The 14,566-nt window shown below is 22.0% G+C and overlaps 1 protein-coding gene across 3 annotated transcripts in view; it reads right to left on the reverse strand.

Moving 5' to 3' along the window:
• Positions 1–1,224: 1,224 nt before the first annotated feature.
• Positions 1,225–14,566, reverse strand: part of LOC122507190 — a 456,874-nt gene continuing 443,532 nt past the window's right edge. For 2 of the 3 annotated variants that reach the window (XM_043619783.1, XM_043619782.1), the window contains 3 exons: positions 9,896–10,855; positions 5,805–6,050; positions 1,225–1,851 (listed from right to left, as the gene is read on the reverse strand). In XM_043619783.1, the coding sequence (XP_043475718.1) occupies positions 1,760–1,851; positions 5,805–6,050; positions 9,896–10,855 (1,298 nt within the window). In that variant the 3' untranslated portion in view covers positions 1,225–1,759. The remainder of the gene's footprint in view (positions 1,852–5,804; positions 6,051–9,895; positions 10,856–14,566) is intronic. The other variant, XM_043619784.1, reaches the window with a different exon arrangement.

Raw genomic sequence — 14,566 nt, forward strand, 5'->3', positions numbered from 1 at the left:
GAAAATAATAAAAAGAATTGTAAAATTTGCAAAAAAAAACAAACAAATGAAATTATTTCAAAGAAAATTTAAATTCTTCCAAAGAATTTATTTAAAATTGGGTTTAAAATAATTGAATTTTTCTAAAGAGTTTTATCAACATTTTTGAAAATAATTGAATTTTTTCAAGGAATTCTATTAAAATTGTTAAAAATAATTGAATTTCTCTGAAGAATTTTATTATTAATGCAAATATTTGAATTCTTGAGAAGAATTTTAATATTTATGAAAATAATTAAATTCTTGCGAAGAATTCATGGAAATTTTTGAAAATAATTGAATTTTTTCAAGAAATTCCATTAAAATTTTTAAAAATAATCCAATTCTATCAACAAATGTTGTTGAAATTGTATTAAAAATAGATAAATTCCTTTAAAGAATTTTATTATTTATGAAAATAATGAAATTGAAAAATAAGATAAATTGTATTGAAAATAATTTGAATTTTTCTGAAGAAATTATCAAAATTTTAGGAAATAATTGAATTTTTTCAAGGAATTCCAATACAGTTTTCAAAAGTAATTGAATTCCATCAATTAAAATTCTTGAGAAGAATTTTAATTCTATTTATGAAAATATTTAAATTTTTGTAAAGAATTTATAGGAATTTTTGAAAATAATTGAATTCCATCAAGGAATGACATTAAAATTTTTAAAAATAATTGAATTCTTGCGAAAAAATACATTAAAATTTCTGAAAATAATTTTATTGTTTCGAAGAAAATTAAAATTCTTAGAAAAATTTAGTTAAAATTATTTGAAAATTAATTGAATTTAAATAAATAATTTTATCAACATTTTTGAAAATAATTGAATTCTTGACAAAAATTATTTTATTTATTAATGAAAATAATTGAAATCTTGTGAAGAATTTTATTAAAATTTTTGAAATTAAATTGTTTTGTTTTCCAAAATTTTGAATAAAAAATCATTCAAAAGATGTAATAAAAATAATACAATCATTATTATAAATTATTATTTAATATTACAATAAATTACAAGAAATGTAATAAAAAGAATTACATTTTTAGTAAAATTTATTATAATTATTATTATTTATTATATTGTTAATTATGTTTATAATTATAAACATAATTCACAATATTTTTAATTACGTTTACAATTATTTCTAAAATTATCATTAAATTTTTGTGAAGTTCCTTCGAAAATATTTTTCTGCAAATTTTTCTCTCCATTAATTTTAAAAAAAAGCAAATTTAAAAATTAATTTTTATAGAATTTTTCACATATTCGCTTCTATAAAAAAAAGAAAACAAGATTCTCCTTTAATTTCTTGATTTCAACTGCGATTTCGTACCATGATATGGTTCTAGCCCAGAGTTTACAAATGTAACTAACTAAATTAGTTACATGCCTACAAGCTAATTTTTCTTTTTTTCTTTTTTTTCAAAAAAAAAGCAAAAGAAACTCCGCAATTTTTTTTTTCTTTTGCGTTACAAAAATTGATGATCTTTTTGAGCATCTTCTTCGAATTAAAATTTCTTTTTACGTCTGATAGAATCATTTTGAGTCTTAGATATGAGAAAAAAATCTAAAACTCACCGCAGATCTATCGGGAAATTGAATTTTTTTTATGGTATTTCTCATTCTCTTTATTTTATATACAAAATAAATACCATATTTTTTTTGTCCTGAAATTTTTACAGGAACAAAAAAGTTGAATTCAATTTTTGTTTTTTTTTCCTCCTTTTGTTTAGAATCACCTAAACACCGCAAGAATTATCACGATTAGACTTATAGTCAGGTACGATGCTCGGTGACCCATACTGCCATTGTCCTCGAGACATTGACCTGAAAATTGAGAAAAAGAGTTAATTGGTAATGATAATGTTTTATAGAATATATTTTTTTTTTATTTATATTTATTTACTTTATTCTTTCTCTTATTTCATTAAATATTATTATGGTTATAAAATATTTTTTTATCTATTAAAATAATTTATTACAATAATTTATTACAAATTAAAACAAGAATTATTTTCACTTACAGTGAAACCTGTTGGAATGCAAATCGATTTTTGAAATTTTATTATACAGTAAATAATACTTACAAATTTTTTTTATAATTAAATTTTGTAATATTTTTACAATATAATTCGGGAACTAAGTGAAAATAATTCTTGTTGGATATTTTTGAATACAAACAAAATTTTTAAATAGAGTTGCACTCCGACAGGTTCGACTGTAGTTCCAGAATATTGTAAAAAATAAAAATATTAAAAATCAAATTATAAATTGTTGAAGGATTGTTTACTGTAATAAAATTTCAAAAATTGATTTGCATTCCGACAGGAATTTTTTTCTCAGTGTCTAAATTTTTTTTTTGTTTTTAAATTTTTGTCACGTGTCATGGGGGAGATTTTTTTTTTGGTTTTTGTATGTGCATATAATTGTAAAGTTTGGATTCTAATTAAGTGGGTGTGTTTCACAATAGAGAAAATCGGACGGTGTACATAAGGCTTGATTATGCGGTTCGAAAGTCTAGTCCTTCAATTTTAATAAAACTCTTCCGGTCTAGAAGGATTCAAAGACGATGAATATTCATCATGAGTCATTAATTTTGCAGCTACTCGGTAAGACGCTGTATAAATTTCCTGCCTTGTGCCCTCCTTGCAGCTTCTCAATTGCACTTCTCGGGTCATTTCGAATTCTGACAATAGAAAATTTAGGATAGTGTATATGAAGCCGAATCCTCTTACAGTGATGTTACAATTTCAGTTTTCCTCGTATGTAGAATTTAAACTCGACGAGTCAGCGCATTTTCTTCGCGCGCGCCAGTCTGATTAAAATTATTATTATGCAATAATAATAATAATTATAAAAGTAATAATATTATTGTTAGGAATTATATTTATTATTTTTGTATCATTATTATTATCATTATTGTTATTAATTTTATTATTAATATTTTATTACTGTACTAGACTGCATTGAAGTAAATAATAGGTGATAGCCGTAGTCGTTAAGGCACCTGTATTTGTGAGTGGAACTTAGGGTCAGTGGTTCGATCCCAGACGCCCAGAAGTAAAAAAAATATTTAAATAAATAAATAATAAATAACGAATATTAATATATTATTCTATATTTTATATTTTATTATTAAAGAAAAAATATATCTTTTATAAAATATGTTACTATATTTATTCAAATATTTATTTATATTTATTGAAAATTTGAAATTAATCTATATTTTTGAGAAAAATTTAATTTCGATCAAAATATTTATTTTCAATTTTAATTGATACTAAATTTAATTGGATGGATTCTATTATTTATTTATATTTTAATAATTATATATTATATCTTACAATCAAATACGAACGTCGTTAAACTATTATTTTATTTATCCAAATTTTTAATTGTTTCTACTTTGCTCTGAATTTTCTATTCATAGGAATAAATAAACAAAAAAATCTCTGAAATTTTCTACCTGAATAAATAAATAAAAATAAAATTTGTAGTGAGGAGAAGGATTCAAATTTTGAAAAATTAAAATTTATGGAATTTTAGTGAAAAGACGTGGACTAAATTAAATTATTATTATTTGTGAAAAGTTCTGATATAATTTTCATATTTATAAATAAACAAATTATAATTTAAATTTTATAATTTGACACTAAAAAAAACTTGAGGGAAGAAAAAAATGATTTAGAAACACTAAACGAAATAATTAAATTTTACTTGAGAATATGTATGGAATATAATTACTAATTTAAATTAGTGGAGTTTTCACTAATTTGGATTTAGCGAGGTACATTTAATTCTCATGAAAATTTTAAGCAGTATAAATATCCAATTATTCTCATCTTAATTCACTACAAATTCAATTGTTTCACACTTTGAAATTCATTGAATATTCAATCGATTTTCATTCACGGGAAATTGTTATTTAATAAATTATAATATTGATTTTTTGTTGAGATAAAATATGTTTAATATTTAAGTTAAGTATTTTTAACGAAATTTCCAATTGACTTTCAATTTGGACAAATTTAATAAAATATTCTTTTTGTTTATTTACATAAATGTTTATTCAAGGAATTTATATTTAACTAAATTAAAATTGTATTGAAAACATAATTGAATTTCTGCGAAGAATCTTATTATTTACGAAAATAATTTATTACTTACGAAGAATTTTATTAAAAGAATTTTTTCGAAGAATATAAAAACTTAAATTTTTTTTATTTACGACAATGATAATTAAGCTTTATAGACTATGAAATTAAATTTATTTTCAATAATTTAATTCTTGAAGAACTTTTATAAAATTATTACTCAAAAATTATTTAGCAAATAATTTTACTTAAAAATCTTCAAAAATAATTGAATTTTTGCGTTTATAAATATTATAAATAATTGAATTTCAAAACGTTGGTGAAGTTAACAACGTTTGTAATCAACGATTTAGATGAAAAAATATTTTTCTATTAATATCTTTATATATTTTTAAATAAAAAATGTTTTGCATAATTTTTTGATTATTAATTTGTAAATGAAAAATTTGTAAACAAAATATTTTGTTGTTTTTGTCAAGAAATTTTTTTTTCCATTCAATCCTTGATCATAAATGTTGTGAACATCCACGAAGTATTTAAAAAAGGGTTTCAAATTGAAATTTTAGAAAATTTGTGCTTTAAATAATTTTAATCTTTTGTGAGAAAACTACCCTTATCACCTACTAAAAAAAAGGAATTTTAAAAATTCAACATTTCTTGTTCTTTTTAATGTCATTTAACTTAATTGTTTTTGCGCTTTTCAAAAACACTTTACCCATTTTTTGTCTCAACACTTTGGTAAAAGAAAAGATTTTAAAAAATTTATGAAAAATCGAAATTTTGAAAATTCATCATTTTTTTTTCTTTTTTATGGCATTTATCTTAATTATTTTTGGGTTCTTCAAAAACAAACTTTACCTATTTTTTTGTCTCAACCATTTAGTTAAGAAAAAATAGATTTGTAAAATTTACCAAAAATCGAAATTTTTAAAATTCAACATTTTTTCTTCTTTTTTATGGCACTTAGTTTCCTTATTTTTGGGCTCTTCAAAAACACTTTTCCCATTTTATTATCTCAACACTTTGATTAAAAAAAACAATTATAAAATTTACGAAAAATCCAAATTTTTAAAATTCAATATTTTTTCATTAATTTTATGGCATTTAGCTTTATTATTTTTGGGATCTTCAAAAACACTTTACCCATTTTATTGTCTCAACCATTTAATTAAAAAAAAGATTTACAAAATTTACGAAAAAACGAAATTTTGAAAATTGATAATTTTTTTTTCTTTTTTATGGCACTTTGCTTCATTATTTTTGTGCTCTTCAAAAACACTTTACATATTTTATTGTCTCAACCCTTTGGGGAAAAAAACTACCCCTACAAAATTTACGAAAAAACGAAAATTCTGAAAATTTAACTTTTTTATCTTTCTCCATATAATTGAGATTTCAATTAAAGAAAGAAATCCTCTATCATTTCAGCGAAAGATTTAAGAAGAAAGAAAATAAATTTCTCCCTAAAAGTTACATGTTGTTTGAAAACAAAGGCTTTAAAATTTAGAATTCCATTTAGGATTTTGATCCCCGATTCTCTCGTAGAGAAAAGTTTACTTTAAGGTACTTTGAAAGCACTGCTTTTGTTGATAAAAGATCAGCGTATATGGAGAGAGATTGGGAGAGTGGGGGTGGGGGGGGGGTGATTCATCTTTTAGTTTAGAATTGAAAGTTTTAATCTCTTACCGATGCTGGTCGCATTGAAGGCCAACATTGGAGGTGATGCCTGAACTTCCCTGTGACATGCGTCTGTACTTGCAGTTAAACTCACGACACCTCCACTCTCTCTATACATGAAACATAATCTTCTACTGTTTCTATAGGGTTGTGGCCTGTTGTTATCATTTGACCAAGCCGTTCTACGAGCAAGTGGCGTTGCAATCACAAATTGAGTGCCCTCACCATCGAACCACCTTCCATGACAAGAATAAGCTGAAAAGTAAAGAGTCAAAGTTGAAAATAAGATTATTCAAATTAGTGAAAAAGCGAATTTAGAGAGAATGTTTTTCCTTCTTCTTTTATACAATCAAAAACCATTACTATATTTTAATGATATATAATGGGAATTGATTTAGGGAGACAAACTGGACTCATTTCCCTTTCCCCTCATTCACGAAAAAAATATAAAGAAATGATGGAAGACTCTTGATAAAATAAAATACTACCAGGAAAATCCATTTCTACTTTTAATGTACGAAAATATTTCTTTGTAAGAAACTATTGATTCTTTTTCCAATATCTGACAACGAAGTCCATTTAAAGCCTCTTTTCGTTCCCTCTTTTTTTTCCAAGGAAAATTTTCTTTTATCTTGAGAATATATTTATTATTCATTCTCGATATTTTACTTTCTCTTTTCAACTGTGATTTGATTTTATTTAATTTTTATGTGAGGTAAATGTTTCAATTTGTGGATTTTTACTTGTATACGCAGTTGCGGATTCGTAAATTGCAAAGTAAGAGGAAAATTAATTGGAAATATGTAAAAAATATTCACATAAATAAATAGTAGTAAATAAATATTTATTTTATACAAGTAATTATTTGTTTGTATTATGTAAATATTTATCTGCTTCAAATAAATATTTATTTGTATCAAGTAAGTGTTTACTTATATCAAGTTAATATTTAAGTGTAATAAGTAAATATTTATCTGCATCAAGTAAATATTTATTTTTAGCAAATAAATTTTTATCTTTATCAAGAAAATATTTATTTGTATCAAGTAAATATTTATTTGTACCAAGTAAATATTTATCTCTATCAAATAAATATTTATTTGTATCAGGTAAATATTTATGTGTAATAAATAAATACGTATCTCTATCAAGTAAATATTTATTTGATTCAAGTCAATTTCCAATAAAAAATTATTTGCTCCAAGTAAATATTTATTTGATTCAAGTCAATTTCCATTAAAAAATTATTTGCTCCAAGTAAATATTTGTTTGTCAACCATAGAGAAGCAGAACAATTTATTCAAACAAATATTTTTTGAATAATAATTTTCTTTCATTTAAATCACAAAATTTGTTTTATTAAAATTTACTTTATTCAATGAGGATTTCTTTGAATCAAAACAATAATTTTCTTTAATATTGTTGATACAGGTAAAATTAAGAAAGGTCTTCGTTCTCAGATTTTATACGAATCTTTGTATTTTTTTTTGTTTCCTTTTATTATATTCAAACAAAAATATTAGTAAGAATTTCTACTAATTTACAGTAAAATTTTACTATTTCATTAGGTAATTTTCCATCTTTTTTTTGCAGTTTTAGTGAAAAATTATAAAGAATTAGTAGAAAGTTTTAATAATTTAAACTTTTACAAACTAAAATTTTTACGAATTGAAAATTTTATTAATTGAAATTTTTAATCAATTCAAATTTTTTTTAATTAAAAGTTTTCCCGTGCGAAATTTTACTACTTGAAGATTTTATTAAATCAAATCTTTATTAATAATCAAAATTTCCATTATAATTAAAATTCTAACTGACTGAATTTTTTTACTAATGTAAATTTATATTATATTATGCAAAAATTTTTACTAATTCTTATGTTTACTAATTGAAATTTTTATTAATTAACATTTTTACTAATTTAAATTTTGTTAAATAAAAATAATAATTGAAACTTTTATTAATTAGAACTTTTACTAATTGAAATTATCGCTAATTGCTTTCTTTTTTTAATTGAAATTTTTACTTATTAGAATTTTTATTAATTTTTTATAGATATTATTAAAAATTTCCATTAATTTCGATGTTTACTAATTGTAATTTTTACTATTACTTTTACTTTTTACTAATTGAAATTTGCATTGATTAAAATTTTGAATACCTCAAAATCAGTCGCTCAATTTTTCCAAATTAAAATTGAGAAAGATTAGCGAAATTAAATTTTTACTAACTACAATTAGTGGACAAAACGTCCACTAATTTTAATTAGTAAAAATTTAAATGGGTAAATATTTAAATTTGTAAGATTTATAATTAATAAACGTTTCAATTAGTAAACATTGGAATTAGTAAAAATTTTAATAAATAAAGTTTTAGATTAGTAAAAATTTCAAACAGTGGAAATTTCAATTAAAGAAAATTTCAATTAGTCAAAATTTTAATTAACACAATTATCAATTAGTGAAAATTTCAATAAGTAAAAATTTCAATTAATCAAAATTTTAATTAATACAAATTTTAATTAGTAAAAATTGCAATTAGTAAAAATTTTAATTAATAAAATCTTCAATTAGTGAAAATTTCAATTAGTGAAAATTTGAGTTAATAAAAAAATTTAATTAGTGGAAATTTCAATTAGTAAAAATTTCAATTAGTCAAAATTTTAATCAATACAAATTTTAATTAGTGAAAATTGTAATTATTAGTCAAAATTTTAATTAATTAAATTTTCAATTAGTGAAAATTTCAATTAGTGACAATTTGAGTTAATAACAAATTAAATTAGTGGGAATTTTAATTAGTAAAAATTTCAATTAGTCAAAATTTTAATTAATAAAAATGTCAATTAATGAAAATTGCAATTAGTAAAACTTTCGATTAGTAAAAATTGTAATGAACAAAATTTTCTATGAATGAAAACTTCAATTGTAGTCAAAATTTTAATTAATACATTTTCAATTAGTAAAAATTTCAATTAGTCAACATTATAATTAATAAAAATTTCAATTAGTAAAAATTTGAATTAGTCAACATTATAATTAATAAAAATTTCAATTAGTGAAAATTGCAATTAGTAAAACTTTTAATTAATAAAAGTTGTAATTAAAAAAATTTTCAATGAGTGAAAATTTCAATTGGTAAAAATTTTAAGTAATAAAACTTTCAATTAGTGAAAATTTCAATAAATAAAAATTTTAATTAATACAATTTGTAATTAGTGAAATTTTTTATTAATAAAACTTTCAATTAGTAAAAATTAGAATTAAAAAAATTTTCAATGAGTAATTATTTCAATTAGTACCTAAAAAATGTAATTAATAAAATTTTCAATCAGTGAAAATTTCAATTGGTGAAAATTGCAGTTAATAAATAATTCAATTAGTAGAAATTTCTATTAGTAAACATTTGAATTAGTAGAAATTTTAGTTAATAAAATTTTCAATTAGTGAAAATTTTAATTAGTCAAAATTTTAATTAATAAAAATTTTAATTAGTGAAAATTTTAATTAATACAATTTTCAATTAGTGAAATTTGCAATTAGTAAAAAATTTTATTTTTATAAATTTAAATTAGTAAAAATTTCAGCTAGTAAGAATTTTAATTAATGAAAATTCTAATTAGTTGTAGTAGTAAAAATTCCAATTATTAAAAATTTAAATTAGTAACACTTAACACGGAAAAAATTGTAATTAATAATAATTTAAATTTAAATCTTGATTTTTTTTCTTAATTAGTTATTTTCTACTCGTAATTAGTATTTCTTTACTAATTTCTGAAGCAAAAAAAGAAAACAAAATTTTACTAATAATTAGTTAGTTTCGGATGTAACATAAAGTAAAGTAACACTGAAAGTGGAAATGAAAGTCTGTCTTTATTTTCATTTAAATAATTTTTCCTTTTGATGATTTTCTATTTAATTTCATTACCATAGTTGGGAACTATAAAATTTTATTCTATTGAAAAATTCGAAAGAGTCACAAGTTTGAGAAAAAAAAGAATATAGAACTTTAGTAAACTTGACTTGAGTAAAATAATAAAATCCATAAAATTGATGGGGAGAAAATTGACAAAAGAATTTTTGATTTTTGATAAAAATTACCTGTGACGACGTCATCGTCGACGCAATCGCTTTGAAACTCCATTCTGTCTGCAGTCGAGCATCCAACGGTCAAAGTCGTCACGTCTGAATTGCAACGGGGATTTTCTCCATCTCTCTTCTCTCGTCTCTCACTTGTCTCCTCATATTCTTCATCATCATCTAAATCTCTCTTCATTCGCAAGAGGTCAGCGTAGTTAAAGAACCTGTCATTTCGCAACGTCGAACTACCACCACTATCACCACCACTGCTACTCCTCTTGGGAATAATATCCACCTCGTCTGGATAGTCCCCAAAGTAGTCATCCTGATCCTGCAGGATACTCGGTATTCCCACCTCGTCAAATTCAGGCGCCCAAAAATGTCTAGCTTGCGTAAAATCATTTCTATCAATATCAAAATTTTCATTCTTTTTCCTATGCTGATAATTTCTCTCAATTTCCTCATTAATTTTCACTGCTGTTACTTTTTTCATACTCATTTCGTTTCTATTTTCAATTTTATTTCCCTCTTTCAATGAATTTTTTTTTGCAGTTTCAAATTTCGCTCGGCGTATTTCTCTTGTTTTGAAATTTGATTTTTTGGGATATTTTTTATTGGTATTTTTCAAAGGTGTGTTTATGAATGTCGAGTGAATTTGTAAATCATCTTGATTATTTGATTCTTGATGATGATGATGATGATGATTGTTATTTGATCGTGAACTTGATCTCACTCTTCGTCCAATACGCTCACGGGAAAAATATTCATTATTTATGCGTTTCTTTTGTTGTTCAAAGTCCAATTTACGTGAACGACGATCTTCGGTTCTTTCTTGAGCGTGTCTGACCTTATCTTGTGATAATGTGACGCCAAGAATCTCGTGACTCCTTCGACCGTCCCTCGTGTTTCTTTGATTGCGATTCAAACCGGTTACCGTGAATTTTCCCAAATAAGGACATTGTCGAGGTTCTGGCGAACTCGCTGAAACAAGAAGAGAGATAACGATTGTTAGAGCTTGTTACAGAATTGTATCAATGAGAGAGGTTCATCTATATATATATCTCTCTCTCACTCACTCTCTCTCTGTGTCTTAGTAAAGCCGCTTTTGTCGACTAAACTATGTTAGACTAACTAAGGAATTCAGAATACACATTGTACTGATTGGATTTACTCTGACGACATATATATAATATGTATTTCTCTCAAAATTCTTGGGGCTTTGTTTTCCAGTTGGAAAAAATAATTGATAACGTTATAATTATGAATTTATGTAAAAAAAATTTGTAATTCAATCACCAAAATTTTAATTAATTAGGACTATTTTGTGAGGGACTAAAAAAAGTCAGGGAAATTAGGAAAAAGTCAGGAATTTTTAATAAAATCAGGGTGTCTACTGGTCCTTGAAGTCCTGGAATTCCTGGAAATGTCCTAAAATTTGAAAAAATGTCCTTAAATGTCCTGGATTTTGAACTTTTGTCCTTGAATTTTTCACATTTTGCTTTTCAATATTCAATAATTTAAAAATTTTACTCAAATTCAAAAAAATAATTTTTTTATCCATCAAAAAATAATTTTAATTTGTCATTTGATTGAAGAAACTGGTATCTACAATATTGATTTTTAACTCTTTTTATAATAAAATAAATATTTTTGTTCAAGTAGGTTAATTTAAATTATGTTAATAGTAATATGAAATAATATTACACAGGGTTGCCATAAAATTTAATTTTTGTTTTTCCCTGACTTTTCCCTGATTTCCAGACAAAATTTTCACTTTTTCCCTGACCCTGATGAATATTAATAACGTCTTTTTTTAAATAAATATTTAATTATTATTATTATTATTTTTCTATAAGAAATTTTATTTCATAAGAATATTGTTACTAAAAATTCAAATTTTCAAAGATTTTAATTTTAACCCTTTTCAAAATTCAATTATTTCTAAAAATTCACGCTATTACCGTAAGTGAGGCTAAATTCGCTCAATTTTTCAATTCTTTTTTAAATAACTTCGGGAAACGATGAAAATAAACATTGGCACTGAAAATATATAATCTTTAACCCTTTATCTTTCCTATTACTGCATAAAGAAATTGAAATATGTTGCAGAAAATTATTTATAAGCCGTTTTTTTGTGAGCGAATTTACCTTTAAATGATGGGTAAATTCGCTCACCATTATTATTCTGGCAAAATATATTATAATCTGCAAAAATGAAACTAAATATTCTTTAGAATCAATAAAGAAAAAAATTAAGAACAATATTCAAAGTTATTGGAATAAATATTTAATATTGTTTTATCAATAAGTAATTAGATTCAATCATTCAATCAAACGTACTCATAACCATAAAAAAACAAGGTTAAGTTTGACAGTTTAGTGCTTAAACCGTTTTAAATCGTTTAATTTTCAGTTATAAGAGTACTATTATTTCAAAAAATCGAATTATAAATTAAAGTAATTAACATACTTAAAATATCCAGGCCCAAACATCTTTTTTGTAGACTTATTTCCTGAGCGAATTTACACAACAAATTTGAATTTTTTTTTTTTAAATGATTTTTTGCAGAATCTGTTTATTGCTTTAATTTTTGTGCTTTATGAATATCATGTTGGAGATACAGGAAATGTAATGTTCAGAAGTATTCAACTTAAAAATTTTGAAGTAAAGCTTTATTTCCTACTTTTTCATACTACTTGTTCAATATGAAAATTATTCACTTGTGTTTTAAATATAATTTCTACTGAAAGTTACCAATGAATTTGCTGCAAATAAATTTTAAATTAAAGTTTACCATTTATATTAACCAAAACAATTGTAAATCTTAAATATTTCTGTCTAAAAAGTATGTTAATCGAATTTTAAAAAATAGACATCGGTTGAGCGAATTTACCCTACATGAGCGAATTTAGCCTCACTTACGGTATGTTTTTAATATTCAATTATAATTTAAAATTTTTAAGTGAAATTCATTTTTTAATAAATTTTTATTAGAAAATTTCCCGAGAATTCAATTATTTAAATACAAAAATAAATAATTTATTCAGTAATTTCATTTTTTTTTTTAAATTGAATTTTTATGAAGAATTTTATCAAAATTTTTAATAATAATTGAATTCTTTTGGCGAATTTAAAAAAAAAATTGTAAGAATAAATGCAATTTTCTATCATTTTATTTAAAATTTTATAAAAATAATTTAAATTCTACGATAGGTTTTGTTATTTATGAAAATAATTAATTTCTTATGAAGAATTTTATTTAAATTTTTTTAAATAATTAAATTTTTCAGAATTTTTAAAAACTTGTTAAAAATAATTAAATTCCATCTAGAAATTTCAATAAAAAATTGAAAATAAAAGAATTAAAAAAAAATTCTTTTTAAATAATTGAATTCCTGTAAAAATGTTTATTTTTGAAAAAAATTGAATTCTTGGGAAGAATTTTATTCAAATTCCTTTAAATAATTGAATTCCCATAAAAAATGTATTATTTGTGAAAATAATTGAATTCTTAAGAAGAAATGTATTGAAAACAATTGAATTGTATAGGAGAATTTTATTAAAACTGCAATTTAATGAACTAAATCTTGCAAAGAACTTTGTCAACATTTTTTTAAATAATAGAATTATTAAAAGAATTTTATTTAAATTTTTCAAAATAATTGAATTTCTCAGACTATTTTTTCAATTTTCTTTAAATATTTGAATTCTTTCGAGAAACTTGATTAAAAAATTTTAAATAATTGAATTGATGTGAAGAAATTTATAAAAGAAATTGGTAAGTAATTGAATTCTTGTTAAATTTTTATTAAAATTTTGTTTAAATAATATAATTCTTTCGGAAAATTTTATTAAAATAGTACAGATATTGAAAATCATTGAATTGAGGAAAATTTTTCTAAAATAATTGAATTTTGGAGAAGAAATTTATTATTTATAAGGGTATAATAATATATTATTAAAACTAAAAAAAAAAATTTTTTTGACCATTTTCAAAATTTTATTTTTTGAAAAAATTAAAATTTTTCGTGATTGCCACAGGTCAGGAAAATCAGGGAAAAGTCAGGGATTTTTAGTAAAAGTACTAGAAAAAATTGAATTTTTGAGAAGTTACAAATGATTGCAGAAATTAAATTATATTTTCAAAAATAATAAAATTCTTCGCGGAAATTCAATTATGTTCGAAAATTAAAAAAAAATTCTCATCAAAATTCAATTATCTTTAAAATAATAAAATTCTTTGGAAAATTTCAATTATTTTCAAAAAAAAATCCTCAATTCAATGATTTTCAATATCTACAGTTTTAATAAAATTTTTTAAAAGAATTGAATTATTTAAAAAAAATTTTTTGATAAAATTCTAAGCAAAATTTAGCAATAATTCAATTACTTTCATAAATAATAAAATTTTTTTTTTACAAAAATTCATTTATTTTCATAAATAATAAAATTCATCATAGAATTTAAATTATTTTTAATACAATTTCAATTGAATTTCTCGAAAAATTTTATTATTCTTGAAAATTTTATTAAAATTTCTCGACAAAAATTAAATTTTCTAATTTTTCTAGGAATTTACTTTAAATTGTATTATAAATAATTGAAATCCTCAGAAAAATTTTATAATTTATGAAAATAATGATATTCTTACAACGAATTTTATCAATTTTTTTTTAAACAATTGAATTCAT

The sequence above is a fragment of the Leptopilina heterotoma genome, unplaced genomic scaffold, assembly GCF_015476425.1.
Source record: "Leptopilina heterotoma isolate Lh14 unplaced genomic scaffold, ASM1547642v1 Lhet_45, whole genome shotgun sequence".
NCBI lineage: Eukaryota > Metazoa > Arthropoda > Insecta > Hymenoptera > Figitidae > Leptopilina > Leptopilina heterotoma.